At 36.7% G+C, this 17,402-nt stretch overlaps 2 protein-coding genes across 2 annotated transcripts in view; one reads left to right on the top strand and one right to left on the bottom strand.

Annotated features, from left to right (window-relative positions):
- The first annotated feature begins 3,291 nt into the window (after positions 1–3,291).
- LOC129005509 (death-associated protein 1-like) lies at positions 3,292–13,114 on the top strand. Its single transcript, XM_054434419.1, has 3 exons — positions 3,292–3,479; positions 6,696–6,801; positions 11,742–13,114. Exons 1-3 carry the CDS (start codon positions 3,434–3,436, stop codon positions 11,902–11,904), a joined length of 315 nt encoding a protein of 104 aa, XP_054290394.1. The 5' UTR covers positions 3,292–3,433; the 3' UTR covers positions 11,905–13,114.
- Positions 13,115–15,413: 2,299 nt separating this feature from the next.
- Positions 15,414–17,402, bottom strand: part of LOC129005495 (tubulin beta chain-like) — a 34,834-nt gene continuing 32,845 nt past the window's right edge. Inside the window, exons 7-9 of the mRNA XM_054434400.1 lie at positions 16,928–17,252; positions 16,067–16,152; positions 15,414–15,546 (exon numbers count right to left, since the gene is read on the bottom strand). Of these exons, the coding sequence (XP_054290375.1) occupies positions 16,075–16,152; positions 16,928–17,252 (403 nt within the window). The 3' untranslated portion in view covers positions 15,414–15,546; positions 16,067–16,074. The remainder of the gene's footprint in view (positions 15,547–16,066; positions 16,153–16,927; positions 17,253–17,402) is intronic.

The following is a 17,402-nucleotide window of genomic DNA, read 5'->3' as shown; positions in this document are numbered from 1 at the left end:
TCGCCGGCATTCTTTTAAAAACACCCTGTATATTACTGTAGTTGGATAGGATAGCACCCTATTCTTTTACCTGGCATATATGAATAACATCAAAATATGCTTCATTTTACAATCGGAACAGATTCAGCATAGCTTGGGCCTAAAACAGCAAATTTGTAAGAGCGGCAAAACGTTGTAAATGACTTGGAAAATAGGGGTGAACCTTCAGCCTACCATAAAAGCCCAAGAAATGAGATTGCGCCTATATAACCAAGCAGCGCCTCTATCTCGCGATTGCAGAAAGCATTTGAAATTATTTTGCGATAAAAAATTCACAATTACACCGCGATTGCGTTTGGGGATCTTCTTCTCCCTCCACCATCAGAAGGAGAAGACGTTCATTGGTTCATTATTTCGATTACTTCCCCATTTCAGGTAGGTGACGATATGACTGGGACGGGTGGCGTCGTCCTGTAATCCAGCTACTAGGAGGTCACGAATTGTGGATATTTATAGGGATGCACTGTGGATGCGATGCTCACTGGTGTGGATTAACGTCCGCACTAGTGAGTACTACGACTATCCGCAGTACTATCCTGATAATTAGACCAATTCGTAAATTACAAGGAAAAATGTGGTTCGGATTCCACTATAAACTGTAGGTCCCTTAGTTGCCATTAGCTGTATGGGCTATTAATTAACAGCTGTGTCTAAGGAACATGTCGGCCTTAGTCACTAACAAGACTACAAGATCGCGCCACTCATCCTACACTCATCCTTCACTCATATTTGGGTTAAAATACGCACATAGTGGCGTCCCCATCTTAAATAATTGATAATTGATAATTGACCCCAGTTTCCCTATCATTTGTGATTTGATAAATTGATTTGTTTTTAGCTATAGTGGGGGAGTTAAAGACTTCAGCCGCCGAAGTTAGGCGCTGGGGAGGGTGACGGTGACGATGTCTTCGCGATGGCGGGCACACGTGCGCCAAATTAATTGGCCCTTTTTACAATAAAAAATAAAATGAGAAGTCTACTTGCCTATCAGCATAGACTAAACAACACAAGGGAGTGTGTTTTCTCTATGCTATCAGTTACTACATTTACTTCTATCTTGTATAAGAGTAATATCATTGATTATATAACTTGATTTTGTGCTGTTAATGTCTATACAAACGATACATATCATCTTTATTCAATGTTTTATGTGTACGTGCGTTTCGTTTTGTCAGCCGTGGTTGGCTAGTTTCAGTTGAAGTCGTGGAGAAGAAGTTGTTTTTGGAAAACAAAGGTAAAGTTGTCACGACCTTCTAGTCGAAGGGGGAGGTGCAGCTGTCGCGCATGCGCACAAGCACTGCTATGCTGTCACTGTTATTTGCACAGTTAGCATTGTTAGCAATAGTAAACTTTTGGTTCCGTTCCACGGCCACCGTGTAACCGTTATAGCTGTTTGCAGGTTTGTAAAGTTCTCCAAACCAGAGGCTGAGGCTGGCACTAAAGCCGTGAAGCATAGGTCTCTTTCTAGCTAGGGCTAGGCTAGAATTATATTGCTAACCATTTAGTGGTGGATTTTATTATTATTTTCGTTTAGGCCTATATTACCATTGACAAAAAGAATTCTTTTTGTCTATGATATTACTTGCTAATAGTAATTAGGATGTGTTGGTTTACATTTTTACACCCTTTATAGCTTAAATCCTCAAAGCTATCCGCTAATCTGTGAGAATGTTAAAATGTAGGCCTAGGTCAAATAGAGGCCTAGCCAAAAACTAGGCTAGAAATTATGGCTATGAGATCCGCATTCTCATCTAAAGTAAAGTAAGAGTAGGTACATAGGCCTACCTACACAAATAAGATAAAATACAAACTAAAATACTAGGCTCGATTATCGTTGGCATAAAGGCAGCATTTAACTTAGCCTATTTAAAAGTTTTTGTGCTTTATAGATGTGTATTACCGTAACCGTACCACACTAGCTGTTATACCCAGCCACTCTCCTACACACTGTTATAGCCCTTTAGTATTACAGACAGCTTTGTCATCATTCAAATCTCTCTATTTCTAAATGGCTTTTAGTAAATATGATAATCTAAAATTACGCCGAAGAAAGTAGTTACATTAATTACAAGTTTTACATTCAATATTAAAAATTAATCGAAGTTAACATAACTCATCCACATCCTTGGTCTAAGTTAGTACCTTTAAACTTAACTCGAAGTTCGAGGTTGTGAAAGGAAACAAAACAAACAAACCAAAATAATATCTGTCAAACTGAGTGAGTATGCATGGCAATTCCGTTAACGGTTACAACGTTACAAGGTGTAGTGACCGGGAACGGGAAGTAACGCAATAGGTTCTCAAAACTGCTACTGCTACTTTGAAAATAACAACAGTGACAGCTTGTGCGCATGCGCGACATCTGCACCTCCCCCTTCGACTAGAAGGTCGTAAGTTGTCAATTTGTCAAAGCTGAGCCGACGTCGTCAGTAGTGATGGGAGAATCGAATACTTTAAAGAATCGAATACAGTGAATTCGTAGCCTCCCCTGTATTCGAATACTTTTACGAATACTTGTATTCAAACACCTTTGAGTATGCAAAGCATGGAAAATGAGTGTGTAATTCTTTTTTCATAATGCGACGGTTCTTTTGGCCACTGTTATTTCGTTTTACAGTAATTAATTCATTAATATAATTTATTCAATGTAATTTTAAATTATATGATTTTTAAAAGGTACATTTATTTTGACTTATCATTATTTCATGGTCAGTTACAGTCTTATTAATGTATTATTTTCTATTATATTAACTAATTAATATATTTAATAATATGTCTTATTCATTTGTATGGATAATTTACATAAGATATTCATGTTATTTTGCCATGTAACTATATAAATCGGTTGTAGTTATAATAAATTCTATTCAATTGCCCTCTACCAGTAGTAACCTAATATTTTAAATAGGTATCCAATATATTCTAAATGTTAACAATTAATAATATAGATAATCTTATGTAAATTATAGGGCTAATGGTAAAATTATAACGAATAGATGAAAACAAATGCTGCAGTAAAAACATTAAATACTCTTACGAATTCAAAAGGGAATTCAGTAGTTGAAAAAGTGTTGAAAACATTTTTGAATCCCCCGAATTCGCTTTCTAGATTCAAGAAATCCTGCAAAATCTGAGGTCAAGAGTATTCACAAAAAAGTATTCGTACGAATCTGAAGTATTCGAATCTACGAATACTCGGGCTGTATTCGAATACTATTCGATTCTGTATTCGATTCTCCCATCACTAGTCGTCAGTCAGTAGTAGTTCAGCAGAGATCAGGATTAGTTGTGCAATTGTTCGTTGTTTCTGGTTGAAATTGATAAGAAGTGTGTGTTGCCACATCGACAAGAATTCATTTCGTTTGTTGATTGTCAGATCTGAGGTAGAAGAGCCATGTCTTCAGAAGAGAAAGAATTGAAAGGGGGACATCCTCCTGCAGGTATAATGGATTTCTAAACTAGACTAGTCTAATGTGCTTATGTTTGGATAAACAATAATAACAGTTCTGTAAGATACTTATCAATTATGTTCTAAGACTTCATTATCCTGGTTATTGAAACAAATTTTGAAACCAGCTAACATTAAAAGTTGTTGTGTTAATAGCTAATAACTTAGGGGTAGTACAGTATTTCAGTAACACGTGTCTGTGCCAATTGGTAGACATGGGCCTAACATGCGTTTACATTGTTTACATTGTGTACATTTGTTGTTGTTACTGTTTGTCGGTTTACATTGTTTTGTTTTCCATTCAATAATAGGCCTTGGTCTGTTCTCATTTGTAGTATAATGGGTACAATTCCAGAGAGAATATACAATAGGCTACTTTGTGAATTAGACCACCCGTGTACATACTTTTACGGGAGTACGTTTTCACCTAGGAACGCAAAATAAAATTATTCCCCCTCAAATCACATAAGTTAGCCCTATGAATAATCCTACTTAAAACATGATCCAAGCACCTGAATCCAAATATACCTACCATTATTTTCACCGCAGATGAATATTTCTCAAGATATCGCCGTAAAAATATACCTACCACATTAAAATAAACAAGATAGGATGGATAACATTTACAAGTAGAATGAACTGTGGGTTAACTAATGTGTAAGCCTACAGCTGACTTCAACCACAAGACAAGCAACTGGAAGTAACAACTTTTGAACTTTATTAACTTACGGTACTCTGATTGTGTCATCGGCATTATGCCTAGTGACGTCATTTTACTTCACTACAACTAGAACACAAAAGAAAAATATTCATACTCATACGTGCTGCGTAGTGCTAGTGTGCTACGCCGAAACAAGTTCAGGTTAAGTGAAGAGAGTAACATGGTTGGAGAAGAATAACTCGTTTGTTGATTAAACATGATAGGCCTAACATCGTTGTAGAAACATTTCAGGAGTGATTCTGTACCGGTAGTCAATAGGCCTAATGTTTTCTATAACAGGAATTTCATCACATTATGGAGATATAAGTTGGATGGACTGGTGGACTAATTAAATCTAGGTAGGCTAATCCTTATTTACTTAGGCATGTCAGAGTGGTAGGCCTAGGTCATGCTTTATGCGAGTTGGTGACTGCATTAAGTGTTTTGAAATTAGGTTAGATTAGGAAGGTAAAGAGTTTAGGTTATAATGTATCAAGTTGTTCTAAGTTTATGTCGCCTGCATACTGTTTTTGTAAAAACCCCTTCAAATTACTATTTCAAAAATGCTTGCAGTTCCTCCACCATAGTTTCGAGTACCTTTCAATAGCGTTTTTTTGTTAATTGAACCAACTTTCGGTATTAGTGGATTCAAACTTTCTATTTAGGGTTTTGATCATGAGCTGCAAGAAACATTAGGCCTAGTAGACATTGTTGAATGTGAACGTTTAGTTTTCAATTTTCATAGTTTGCTACTTCAACCGTTTTACTGTTTTTATAACTTCCTTTCCCGCCGCCTTTACTATTGCGTTCAAATTTGCTGGAAATGGATTGTAATCCGTGAACCAGCTCAGATTTGACGTCATGTGCCACGTAGCGCCATTGTCGATCCATCACCGGTTGTTCGTGGTCACAATATTCATGTCACTGCTAATGGAAATCAGCGCACTTCGGTTGTCAGTCACGTTAACTTGTGAGCTCTTCGCTTTCTTTTGACTGGTGTCACTCGATTTTGAGGAAGGCCTTATGCTAATTTTGAAGTTTGTTAATTGTTCCATGGGACTGATTATTTACTTTAGGAAGCTGAATAGGCCTACTTACTCCACTACTACTACTACTCCCATGGCCATTTTTACCCTAAGTGGTATTTGGCCTCACCAACACACTGTCTCCACGTCGCCCTGTCTCTTGCGGTACCTTCATTAACTTCCATCCTGGCCATATCTTTCTTTACTTCATCCGTCCAGCGTTTCCTCGGTCTCCCTCGTGGTCTCCTCCCCAGTGGGTCACTTTTCCATATTTGATAAAGTGTGCTAGTTTCCTCTCCTCTAATGATGTGGTCTGTCCAGCGAAACCTCCTGCTTTTAGCCTCTGCTCCTTGAACAGGTCTCTTAGTTCCTGATTATGTTTAATTCTCCACACATCTCCTTCTTTAGTAGGGCCAAAGATTTTGCGCAGGACTTTATTTTCAAAAGTAATTAGTTTTTTCTCTGTGTTTTTATCCATAATCCAGGTTTCAGCTCCATAAAGAAGGACAGGTCTTATGATAGTTTTGTAGATTTTAAGTTTAGTGCGATGAGGGGGTAGCGGATTTTTATCCCCCTGGAATTTTACCCCCTGGGCAAACGTGACGTCAGAAATCGGGGGTAAAATTCCGGCCGCGGAGTTTCGCGACATCAGCTTGATGGATTAAACGCGGAATTAAACATATATTTTCACGGTTGTGAATTTAATCAGAACCCTGAATTTTACCCCCAGAATTTTACCCCCCGGAATTTTACCCCCGGAATTTTACTCCCTGGCCAGATATATAAATTAGTGAGAATGATTAATTATCTTCATTCTGTTTTAATTTAATAGTAAACATTTCATTATTAAGTAGCCTACTGTATATTAATTTAATATTAACTAATCGAACCAGTTTTTAATTTTAATTTTGAGATTCTAGTATTAGGATTCGATCTTTGAAGCCAACAGTTGGTTAATAAGGCGTATAAACAATCAACTGAATGATAATTGTGTTGAACATTTCTTTAAAAAATAAATAAATAAAGATAGGCTACTAAATAATGAAATGTTTACAATAAATTAAAAACAGAAATAAAAAAATCAATCATTCAATTTCTAAAATCGGCCAGGGGGTAAAATTCCGGGGGGTAAAAATCCGGGGGTAAAAATCCGGGGGTAAAAATCCGGCCCGTACATCTTTAGTTGTCTAAACGCTTGTTATATGGGCAGGGGGTAAAATTCCGGTTTTTATCGCTAATCTAATTAATCACGCTCTGGCTATTTTCATTAGACTTCCAAATCCGCGGGGGTAAAATTCCGGCCGCGAACAAACTTATGGCCACTCAGGTTCCTACGTCATAGTGACGTCAGCTTTGCCCAGGGGGTAAAATTCCAGGGGTATAAAATTCCGGCGACCCGCGATAAGTGGTAAGGCCTACTTGTCAAACTTTAAATTTCTAATTAAATATTTTATGTACAAAAATTGTTCATAATCTGTTTCAGTGAAAGTTGGAAAGATGAGGATCAGTCAGTGCCACTCTGGACCTAGAGAACCTTGCAATGTTGTTCCTGATGATGAAAACAATGCTGCTCTGAAAGTGTCTACCAGGTATATAGCCCATAAGTTATCTCCTTAATTTATCAATAATAATGATTCCCTGCAGTATTAAATTATTTACACCAATTGAGGTGGGGCCACAACTTTTAATATAATCTTGCACAATGATGGATATATATAACTCCAAGATGCAAGTTAGGACAAAAACATGTTTTACTTTTTGGATAGTTTACCAGGATTATTAAGTTAAATTGGCTTTTTTGTTTTTGCAATTTGTTGTGAAAACACTATTTTTTTAAGCTTGCAGTTTCGTTAACACATAGCCTAGGCCTAACTAAAACACAAACATTGAAAATGGAAAGTACAAAATTACATATTTAGATAGCTGCTATCATGCTTACTGCTTACTACTAGGAAGGTATGGGGGTTTAGTGAGTGGGAAAAAATTTCGCGCCGTTCCGGCCAAACCTCGCATGCAGGGTTGGTTCGGCAGATTGGCCACAACCTAAACCCTAACTCTCACTTGTTAGCTGCGGAGAGCTACCTTCTGCCACTGGGTGTTGGTCCACCTACAGAACCAAGTGAGGGGGGCCCTAGACTAAGGTGTAAGGCACGTCTCACACTGAGTCCGCTCAGTTCAGTCCGCTCAGCTCAGCTCAGGTCAGTCAGCTCAGTTCCGGCAGTTTTCCTACACACTGCGTCAGTTCGGTCCGCTCAGTTTAGTCGTTTTTGAGCGCCAATCGCCAGGTGACAACATACACTGACATTGTTCACAAGTAAATTACTTGTGTCGAGATTTCCTAGTTATGAGTTCCACCAGTAGTGACGAAGGTAATTGCTGTAATCGCATTGGCACTAGCTGCAGAAGAGGATGATCACCTCTTTCATTGTAATGTAGTAATCCTTGTGTGACAGATCGTACAACTATGGATACGTCTCTACTACAGAGATCAGTCGTTCGTTGAAACTAACATTTAATAAATATCACACAGTAGGCCTGCTACGAAAATGTGTCAAACCCCCCAAATTCAGTTTGCACAACACTGACTGCTGTTTACTCTGACCTGCGCATGCGCGGAACCTCCGTTGCTTCCGCCCAAATCGCTCGCTAACCGAAAACTGGCTGAGACGGACGGAGCGGACTGAACTGAGCAGACCCAGTGTGCGGCTCTACATTAGAATACACGATTTTCGAAATTTGCGGAACAGACTGAGCTGAGCGGACTGAACTAAGCGGACTCAGTGTGCGACGTGCCTAATGCGATCCGTGCCAAGAGTCTTGTGGCACTGGGGGCCTAATATTCAGTGTCTTAACGTCGGAGCCTTCTGGGAACGAGGGGTAACCCAGTCGTACGCACCCCTTACCTCTCTAATCGGGTCACTGGGGAGGTGGACTTGGATACCCGGTATTCGTAAGAACAATGTAGACAATCTGACTCAAATGGAGGAGGAAGGTCTATTGAAATCTGACGATGACGACAAGCTCGCAGAAACCGGAAAGGAACGAAAAACAACTTCCCAGGGGCGAGTTGCAAAGATGGAGGATAGCTGATGCTTTAGCCATTTGAGGGCGAAAAGGTGCTTGCTATCCAGAAGTGAGAGGAGGCTGGTGTGGGCTGCCAAGCACCCTAATTCTCTGCTGCCTGCAAAGCCAGTTCCTCCGGGAACTAGGATGCTGAGAAAAAGCAGGGCAAGGGTGTTACCCCCAAAGCTGACTCTAATGAAGCCTCCAGGAAGAAAGGTGGAGGCTGTGCTGACGCAGCCACAAAGGATTGGCTGATCAAGCAAGTTCAGGAGCTGAGTCCTTTCAGGGAAATCTCGCTACGGCTTGCCCCAGCCAGAGACCTTGTGAAAGCTGTGAAGGTATATTTATGTGCCCAGCCCTACAAGGTCTGCGTACGAGATCCCTTGGCCTATTGATGGGAGATCAAAGGGAAGAACAGGTTACCATAGTCAAAAGGCTCTCACGGTTCACCAAGGACCTGGGATTTGACGGAGAATGAGGACCTGTGAACGAGGGTGCACAATAAGCTGTTCTAGCTGCGATGCAATCCCATGTTGACTTGTAAGCCTGGCCCTCTGTAAAAAAAAAAAAAAAAAAAAAAAATGCTTACTACTACCTAATTCGAACCTCGATAATTCGAAAACCTCTATAATTAGAAACTTTTGTCTGTTCCCCTCAGAAAACCTCTAAAATTCGAAAAATAATATACCGATAATTCGAAGTGATTTTTATGCTTTAGGCAGCCTCTATAATTCGAATTTGCACGTACTCAAGCCTCTACAATTCGAATTTATTGCCGTAATTCGAAGTGTTACCTCCACAATTCGAAGTCAACCTCTACAATTCGAACTGCGTTACCGTAAGCCTCTGCAATTCGAATTCACAACAAAAAATTATCCTGTTGAAACATGAACTGACGCTCTTATTGATCTTCCCACAGTTAGCTCATCAGTCTCCAACAGTTTTATATGCAACGTAGATGTCTTTAATAGTCAGTCAGATTTTGCGGTGTTAGGCCTAATTGATTGTTAGTTGATGAGTGTTAGTGCGAGTGCAGTGAGCAAGAATGAGTGGTAAGAAGTACAAGTCCTTAACCTTGGCAGAAAAACTTAAAATAATCGATGAAGTGAACAGTGGTGGAAAACGTAAAAAGGATATAGCTGAAGAGTATGGTATCCCCGCCAGCACATTGTCTACGATCCTTAAACAAGAGGAACTAGTTAGGCAACGAATGGAGGCAGGTAATTTAAACAATAAGAGAGTGCGTAAATCCGAATTTCCTGAAGTGGAGGAATGCTTAATAAAGTGGTTTAAGCAATGTAGGGACCATAACGTAAGTGTAGGGGGGCCAATCCTCAAAGAAAAAGCTGAAAGTTTTGCCAAATCATTAGGCCATGATAATTTTCGAGCAAGTAATGGTTGGTTGGAGAAATTCAAACAAAGAAATGACATTGTTTTTCGTAAGGTGTGTGGAGAGAGTGCAAGCGTTGATGACAATGTATGTAAAAACTGGAAAGAGGAACTAAAAACAATGTTGAAAGACTATGATCCTAAAAACATATTTAATGCGGATGAAACAGCCTTGTACTACCAATGTCTTCCCGATAAAACTTAAACTTTCAAAAACGAAAAATGTCATGGCGGTAAGAACAGTAAAGTTCGAGCAACACTTTTACTTGCGAGTAATATGACAGGAACAGAAAAGTTAAAGCCGTTTATGATCGGTAAATACAAAAAGCCGAGATGTTTTGCTGGTGTTAAGTCATTTCCTTTTGAATATGACGCAAATCCAAAAGCATGGATGAATAGTTACCTTTTTGGGCAATGGTTGCTTAAGCTAGACAAACAGATGAAGAAGGAAAAACGTAAAATTCTTTTATTCATTGACAACTGTAGTGCCCATAATGACATCCCAAAGCTTGACGCAATCAAAGTTCAGTTCCTTCCTGCCAACACAACGTCAAAACTTCAACCGCTGGACCAGGGAATAATAAAAAATTTCAAGACTCTCTACAGGAAAGAAGTTGTAAGACATATTTTATCAAATATCGAAGAAGAGAAAGCCATCGTTCCAATCAACATCCTACAAGCGATGAGAATGGCAAACAAATCATGGGAAAATGTAACGCAAGAAACAATTGCTAATTGTTTTAAAACGTGTGGATTTGTAAATGGAGAAACTGAACCAGAAATCGTCACAGTTACACCAGATCCTGTTGAAGATCTAATCGAGAGCGAATGGAATGTCATAATGACTCACTGTAATGTAAATGACACAACATTTGAAGATTTTGTTGAAGTCGACAACGATGTAGCAGTCGCCGGAACGTTGACAGAAGACGAGATAGTGGCGGCAGTGGCCGACAGGGACGAGGCAGAAGCAGACGACGATGGGTTGGGTGGCGACGACGAGACGGGAGCAGACGACCAGCTTCACTTCGTTACAATAAAGGAAGCGCGGCGTGTGGTAGAAACCATTCGCAATTTTATCGAACAATCAAGTGACACTGGTGGTAATGTTTTTTCAGCCATTGTAACCATTGAAAACAGTATTGATATTCAATGCAAAAGAGCCTTAAAATAGTCACGAATTACAGACTTTTTTAATACAGAATGAACAATGTTCAATTTCATTTTCTTTGATTTAATATGTCATTTTTAATACTGTAATTCAATATGTTCTGTACGGTAATGTATATAAACAGTATTTTGTCCAAGAGATGTGTGTTTGAATTGTATTCTGTTTAGCTTTTAAACAATAAACTTGGACCTCTGTACTTTATCACTCTGAACTTTATCATTTTGACCTCTATAATTCAAACTCCCCACACATAAAACTGGGACCTCCATAATTCGAATTTTATTCATTCTGACCTCTATAATTCAAACTCTCTATATTTCAAACTTCCTATAGTTCGAAGTATATTGACTTTCCTGTGAAATTCGAATTAGCGAGGTTCTACTGTATGTCCAGAGCCTTGCACTGTTGGTAAGCTTAGCAGACTCCTTGTTACTGCTACTAACTCTGCAACGTGGCAGAATTAGTATTAATGTTAGCACCATCTAAATTTGTATTTGTATGTTATGTTTTTAAATGTTTGTGCTGTTACTTACCTGATTTATTTCAAGTTTTCAAAGTTGCAAGCTTTGGAAATGTTGCTTATTAAAAAGAAAAACACGTGAGCAGATTTAATCAAGGGCCAACTATTTTAAAAGTAAAAGTATTGTATGGTCATAATAATAACTTAGCTGGGTAGCGGAGTGGATAGTATGGTTGCCTAAAATATAGAATATTGCCGGTTCAATTCTTAGAAACTGTACTCAGCTCTCCTATCTCGATCATTGGGTTTTGTAATAAATGTGATACTGATTACAGATCATAGTCAATACAAAGCTTTTCTGGTCTTATCACTTCATTCAATCCAGTTTAACAAAATTTCACAAAATTTTATCACTGAAGTGATAAAGTCTGTTAAATCTTTTGCAGTCCACCGAAGACAATGACGGTGTCAGGAGCCCCAGTAAGAGGTCATGCAGACTTTCCCGTGGAAGCTGTTCAGTCGTTCCATGAGAAGCCATTGCCTACTCACGACCCACGTCCTGCGCACTGCAACAAGCCGCAGAACATCCAACAGCCAAGGAGGCAATAGACGCCTCAGAGGTCAGCGCTCAGTTTAAACGGCCAGAGAAAACGCTCAGATCACTTTTCAATGTTTATAGCTTAATATGCAAATTTTAACAGCCTTACAGTAGGTTTTTTATCCAACACATTTAAAGAAAATTTCACCAAAATCTTTTTCTTGCATAAGAATGCTTTAACTATTTTTGGATTTCTTAACAAATATTTCTAATTTGTCATATCACGACTATGTATGTAAATATGTACATAGCTATGTACTTAGAGCTAACTAACACACATTGAAATAAAATGTGCTCGAGGGATAACACAGAGTAAATATAAAGACTGATGTTATTGGATTGTAGAGTTTATACATGTTGTTAGTTCGGATCTGTTGGAATAATATTCCCCAGACTTTCAGTAATAATTTGACCTACATAAAAACATAATTACAAGTTCTAAATTATTCATTCTTTTTTTAATAAATGTATCCATCTGTACTAATGTTAAAATATCAATATCATATACCGTAGAAGAATTTTACTTAAAAATTTATTTAATATCTAATTCGGTGTTGGAATATTTTTTGTGGTAACAAAAATCCATCTTACGAGGTCAAAATACTTGATAATTTCAGGTTTGTGCACTATTAATTTTATTATACCATAATCACCATTAGGTATTGTTCTAAATTACTGCTTAGTACTTTAATTACTAATTTCAGTGTATTTTTGTCACCTACTTGACGTAAATGGACAAGGATTTAATATATAATATTATGGTTGTTTAAGTGTTTTCAATTTAAAAAGAATCCACTTTTTATCTGTTTAGGCTATCTACAGAAGACTGAGTTTTTGCATTTTAATAAATTCATTTTTTTATCATTCCTGCAGATATAGACTTACTGTACATTCCATTTTTAATGGATTCAACAAAATAACTTCCACAAAAACCACTTTTTAATAGGTATGACTAGTAGTACTAATGGCCAACTTATTCCTTTTACATATTGAAATTATTGTTTAATATTTCTTTTAGTTTATAAGAGATGACCTTTGTTTTTTTTTAAGAATAGTTTTTTGTTCTTTTAACTAGGCTTCTTTACAGAAAATTTGTTTTCTTTTTTATTAGATTGCTAAGGTAAAATGGTTCAATGTTATTTTTGGTTTTACATCTATAATAATATAGATTTGGGGGTTGACATATATTTATATATTTGTTAATAAACAATGATATGAGATTAACAACTCTTAACTTTTTTACCCTTAAATTCCTAATCCAGAAATATATGGAAAGGTTTAAGCTAGGAAAATGTGTTACAGCGAAAATGCTACAAGCGCTCACAGAGAATTGTAGTATTAGGCTAGGACCCCTGTGCTGTGGAGGGTATAGTAAATACAATTTTCCTACTACAGTTATCTGTTACCTGACAAAGCGGGCTTTCTTTTCTTGCATTGATTATAGCATGCAAAGTAGCTAATATGTGTATTTACTTATTTTGCGGCACTCCAGTATTTCAACCAAATAACACAAAATAGTATGCTTGTATTAGGCACGGAATATGGATACCGTATGCTTCAAATCAAGTTGGCAATACTGCTAAATCGATCAGCTGATGCATTGTTTATTTGTTATTCCATTTGACATTTTTTATACAACGACTTATAAACCTGTAAACTTAAATATCACATACAGTAGTTACTCCCACAGCTTAACCGTGATAAGGTTGTTGACAAGCTAATGGGAGATAGTATGTGTCAGGTTGTTGATATTGTTTATATGAGTGATATTTTAAATAATTAGAGCCCTTTAAAGTGTCGTATTTCTCTATAAGATTGAAGTGGGAAACAAAAATTGTTATGAAACTCCAGCTGTTGTCAGAAATTAAAAGTCAGAAGAAAAACAAATTTTAATTGTAGGATTTTTTGAGAGGATAGCAGGCTTACCTGAATGGGAAAGAGTCCAAACTGGCACAGGAAACACAAAACAATACTTTACACTATATACACAAAACATTAGAATATTTCACTGTCACTGACAGCATTTTCAACTAAGGAAGAGAGAGTTTTCTAGATGTCCAAAATGGTCATGGCCAAAATGACCATTTTGGACATCTAGAAAACTCTCTCTTCCTTAGAAAATGCTGTCAGTGACAGTGAAATATTCTAATGGTTTGTGTATATAGTGTAAAGTATTGTTTTGTGTTTCCTGTGCCAGTTTGGACTCTTTCCCATTCAGGTAAGCCGAATCCTAAAAAATCTAGGCCCCTGTGCTCTATGCTACACCCTTAAATTTTAATTGTAAACAGTCAATAAGTTTGCTAATTTAACACTTTGCTACAAACATTTACTGACTAGGTTGAAATGAAATATTTACTATTTGAATTGGGGTTGGCATAAATATTACAATGGAAAAAAGGGAGAGAGTGTGGATAATTTGATACTGTACTGTATACTAAAAAGAAAACTGAATTTCTTAAGAACACTGTGCTGCATTTCTTAGTAATCATTGAAATAGCCGATTTGCAAACTATGGAAACATAAGAAAGTCATAGAACACATCCAAGGAAGAAGAAATAGAAATAATGTTTTTTTTTAATTTATAATCGTTATTATAGACAATCGAATGCGGCTATGACTAAGGCTATTTGTAGAAAACACAAAAAAACAAAATCATCTTTTGAAAAATGATAAGATATTTTCAAGAAATTTTGATTATATTGATCTGTTATATACATCTTGAGTATTTCCATAATCTTTAAGTCGAATCTTTTAAAGTCATCAGAAATTATGACTGTTATTCGTTTTAAAACGCCTGTAATATTTAGCAATTGCTCGAATTTGAGCAAAAGGGACACTTGTAATTTGTGTATATAGTTTAAAGTTGTGTGTCTCTTGTGCCAGTTTTGACTCTTTCCTATTCAGGTAAGCCTGCTATCCTCACAAAATATCCTACAAATCTAGACCCTATGTTACATCCTTATAAGCTATATTGCTGTGAAGTTGGATCTCCACAGTAAATTGTGTTTTATATAGAATATTATCATTTACAAACTATCCTCCTTCTCAGTCCTTTTGAAAGTTTTATTTTAAATATATCTGATCAAATTAAAAAATCCTAGAATAGATCTAGAGAATGATTCTATAGAATAAATAGTTTTAAGCTGTGACAAAATGAAAATAAAGCAGCTTCCTTTTACAAAAGTTGGCAACAGGAATTGAAATAAGATACGTTTTAAATAATTACTTATTTATTGACACAAAATGTGAAAAAGTATAAAACAAGTATAAATATAATCTGTAATGAAGTCGACAACTTCCTTAATTCTAAAATAAATTACACTTAAACTACAATCATTTAATTAACTTAACATTCAAACAAGCACATTTTTGAAATGATAAATACATGATAGTTTTTATATGATTCTCTTTGGCAGTCTTCATTAAGTTTTTACATTTTTGACCAATAGGTGACCAGACCTTTAGTTGTTCATTTGAATCTGGTGCAGTAGATTCCGAAATACACTTTAAATGCAACAAGTTATAATATCTTCTTTAATTATACAAACTACACATAATAATGATTTACAATACAAAATACAGTTGACCTCCTCTATACATTTATTTAAGGCACTAAAGCAGTTAAAAAACTCCACCTCTTCTTTTTCTCCTTTCTGAAACAAAATAACAAATAAATATAGGATGGAGAGGACACAGCTAACTCACCTGATGAAAGGTTGCAGACGAGTCAAAGAACTGTGTTAACAGCGCCTATATTTATTTATTTAATCCAAGCTAAATGCTTTTTCCTAAAAACATAAAATAACAAATAAATAACTTTTTGTTATCCATACTCGAATACCACAGGCCAACTAGCATGTAACTCGGTAAACTGATTTAATAAACTCAGTGATCCAATTAATATTCTAAATCTTAGGATGTTCGTTGGTAGGTTAAGCGATTAATGGGTAAGTGCAAGAATTATCACAGACCAAGTCATAATAATATGCCACCAGTTTGAATTATTTTATCATAATTTATGTAGCAGAGCACACATGTAGCAACAACTAGTTGTGTGTTATTATATCCTCCATTAAGCAAATTTTAAAATAAAGGGTCATGAAATTTAATACTAATATTAAATAAAGTGCTTTATTAAATTTGTTTTTGATTGGTTTCAACTATAAAACCTACCATATCACTCAGTCGTCGTACTGAGCTTGGGCGTTTTCCTCATTGTCTTCGAGGTTCTCGTCAAACTCATCCTCCGCACTCGCCTCCTGTAAGTCAAAATCATTGATAAATGATAAAAGTCAAAAATATTAAATATGTTAACACCAAAAAGCTTATATTAGAAACTCATTATCATTAACATTTTTGCAATGTTTACTTGAAGATTTCTTTCATTGAACTGAAAGTTAATGTCATTAAAGTAAAGGACATTTCTTTAATTAAGTTTTTATTACTCACAAGACAACTGTTGATTCATTTTGCTTAATCCCTTTGTCAAGATGGTGACATATTTTATTTACATACCACAAGCTGATATGAATTCAGGTGGAGTATATTATATTATGTTTAGCTTTGTTACTGACTAAGATCAACTGTTACCCATTGACAACTGGGTACAGTTTTAAAAAAGTTGCTAACTTTACTCAGAACTGAACTGGCAATTTCATAATTGTTAAGTGAGCTTTATCATAGACGAAAATAATTAAATATAGACTGTAAGCCGTGCTGCGGTTACCATAGGTTCCGGCGCACACCGCTGGTAGCGCCATGTAGTTACGGCGTACGCGCTAAGTAACTACACGGCACTCCCAGCCGTGTGCGCTAGAACCTATGGTAACCGCAGCATGGCTGACAGTCTATATTTAATTCTTTTTGTCTATGGCTTTATACTCAATTTTGTTATTTAAAAAATATTAAATTTGTAGAGGAGCAGTAAGCTAATCAATTTTCTTTTGTAAAATGTGTAGGTTGTAATGTTTAGGTTAGGTATGGGTACAAGTGGAAGAGTCTCCGAAATCTATTTCAACAACAGAGGATCTTTACCTGATACTGCTGGTATTCAGAGATGAGATCGTTCATGTTAGATTCAGCCTCGGTGAACTCCATTTCGTCCATTCCCTCGCCTGTGTACCAATGTAAGAAAGCTTTCCTGCGGAACATAGCGGCGAACTGCTCGGATATCCTCTTGAACAGCTCCTGGATGGCTGTCGTGTTTCCGATGAATGTTGAGGACATCTTCAGCCCCATCGGTGGAATGTCACACACTGCTGTCTTGACGTTGTTCGGAATCCATTCTACAAAGTAGGACGAGTTCTTGTTCTGGATATTGAGCATCTGTTCATCGACTTCCTTCATTGACATTCGCCCTCTGGTAGGAAGAAAAGAGTAGTTAGAAATGTTTAAACAGTTATTGTTTATGAACAACACCAAACACATAGTTGAACATATGAACTTACCAGAGCTTTTAGGAACTTTTGGGTCTAAATGGAGAACACAGTGTACCTATGTTAAGAATTAT

This window comes from Macrosteles quadrilineatus, unplaced genomic scaffold (assembly GCF_028750875.1).
Source record: "Macrosteles quadrilineatus isolate MER2022 unplaced genomic scaffold, UCM_ALF_1.0 Scaffold_22__1_contigs__length_1958994, whole genome shotgun sequence".
NCBI lineage: Eukaryota > Metazoa > Arthropoda > Insecta > Hemiptera > Cicadellidae > Macrosteles > Macrosteles quadrilineatus.
This window is presented reverse-complemented; position numbering and strand designations above follow the sequence as displayed.

Coding starts and splice junctions, on each gene's coding strand:
- LOC129005509 (XM_054434419.1), top strand. CDS start 3,434: ATGTCTTCAGAAGAGAAAGAATTGAAAGGGGGACATCCTCCTGCAG. Junction 3,480..6,695: donor AGGGGGACATCCTCCTGCAG/GTATAATGGATT, acceptor AATCTGTTTCAG/TGAAAGTTGGAAAGATGAGG. Junction 6,802..11,741: donor GCTCTGAAAGTGTCTACCAG/GTATATAGCCCA, acceptor AATCTTTTGCAG/TCCACCGAAGACAATGACGG.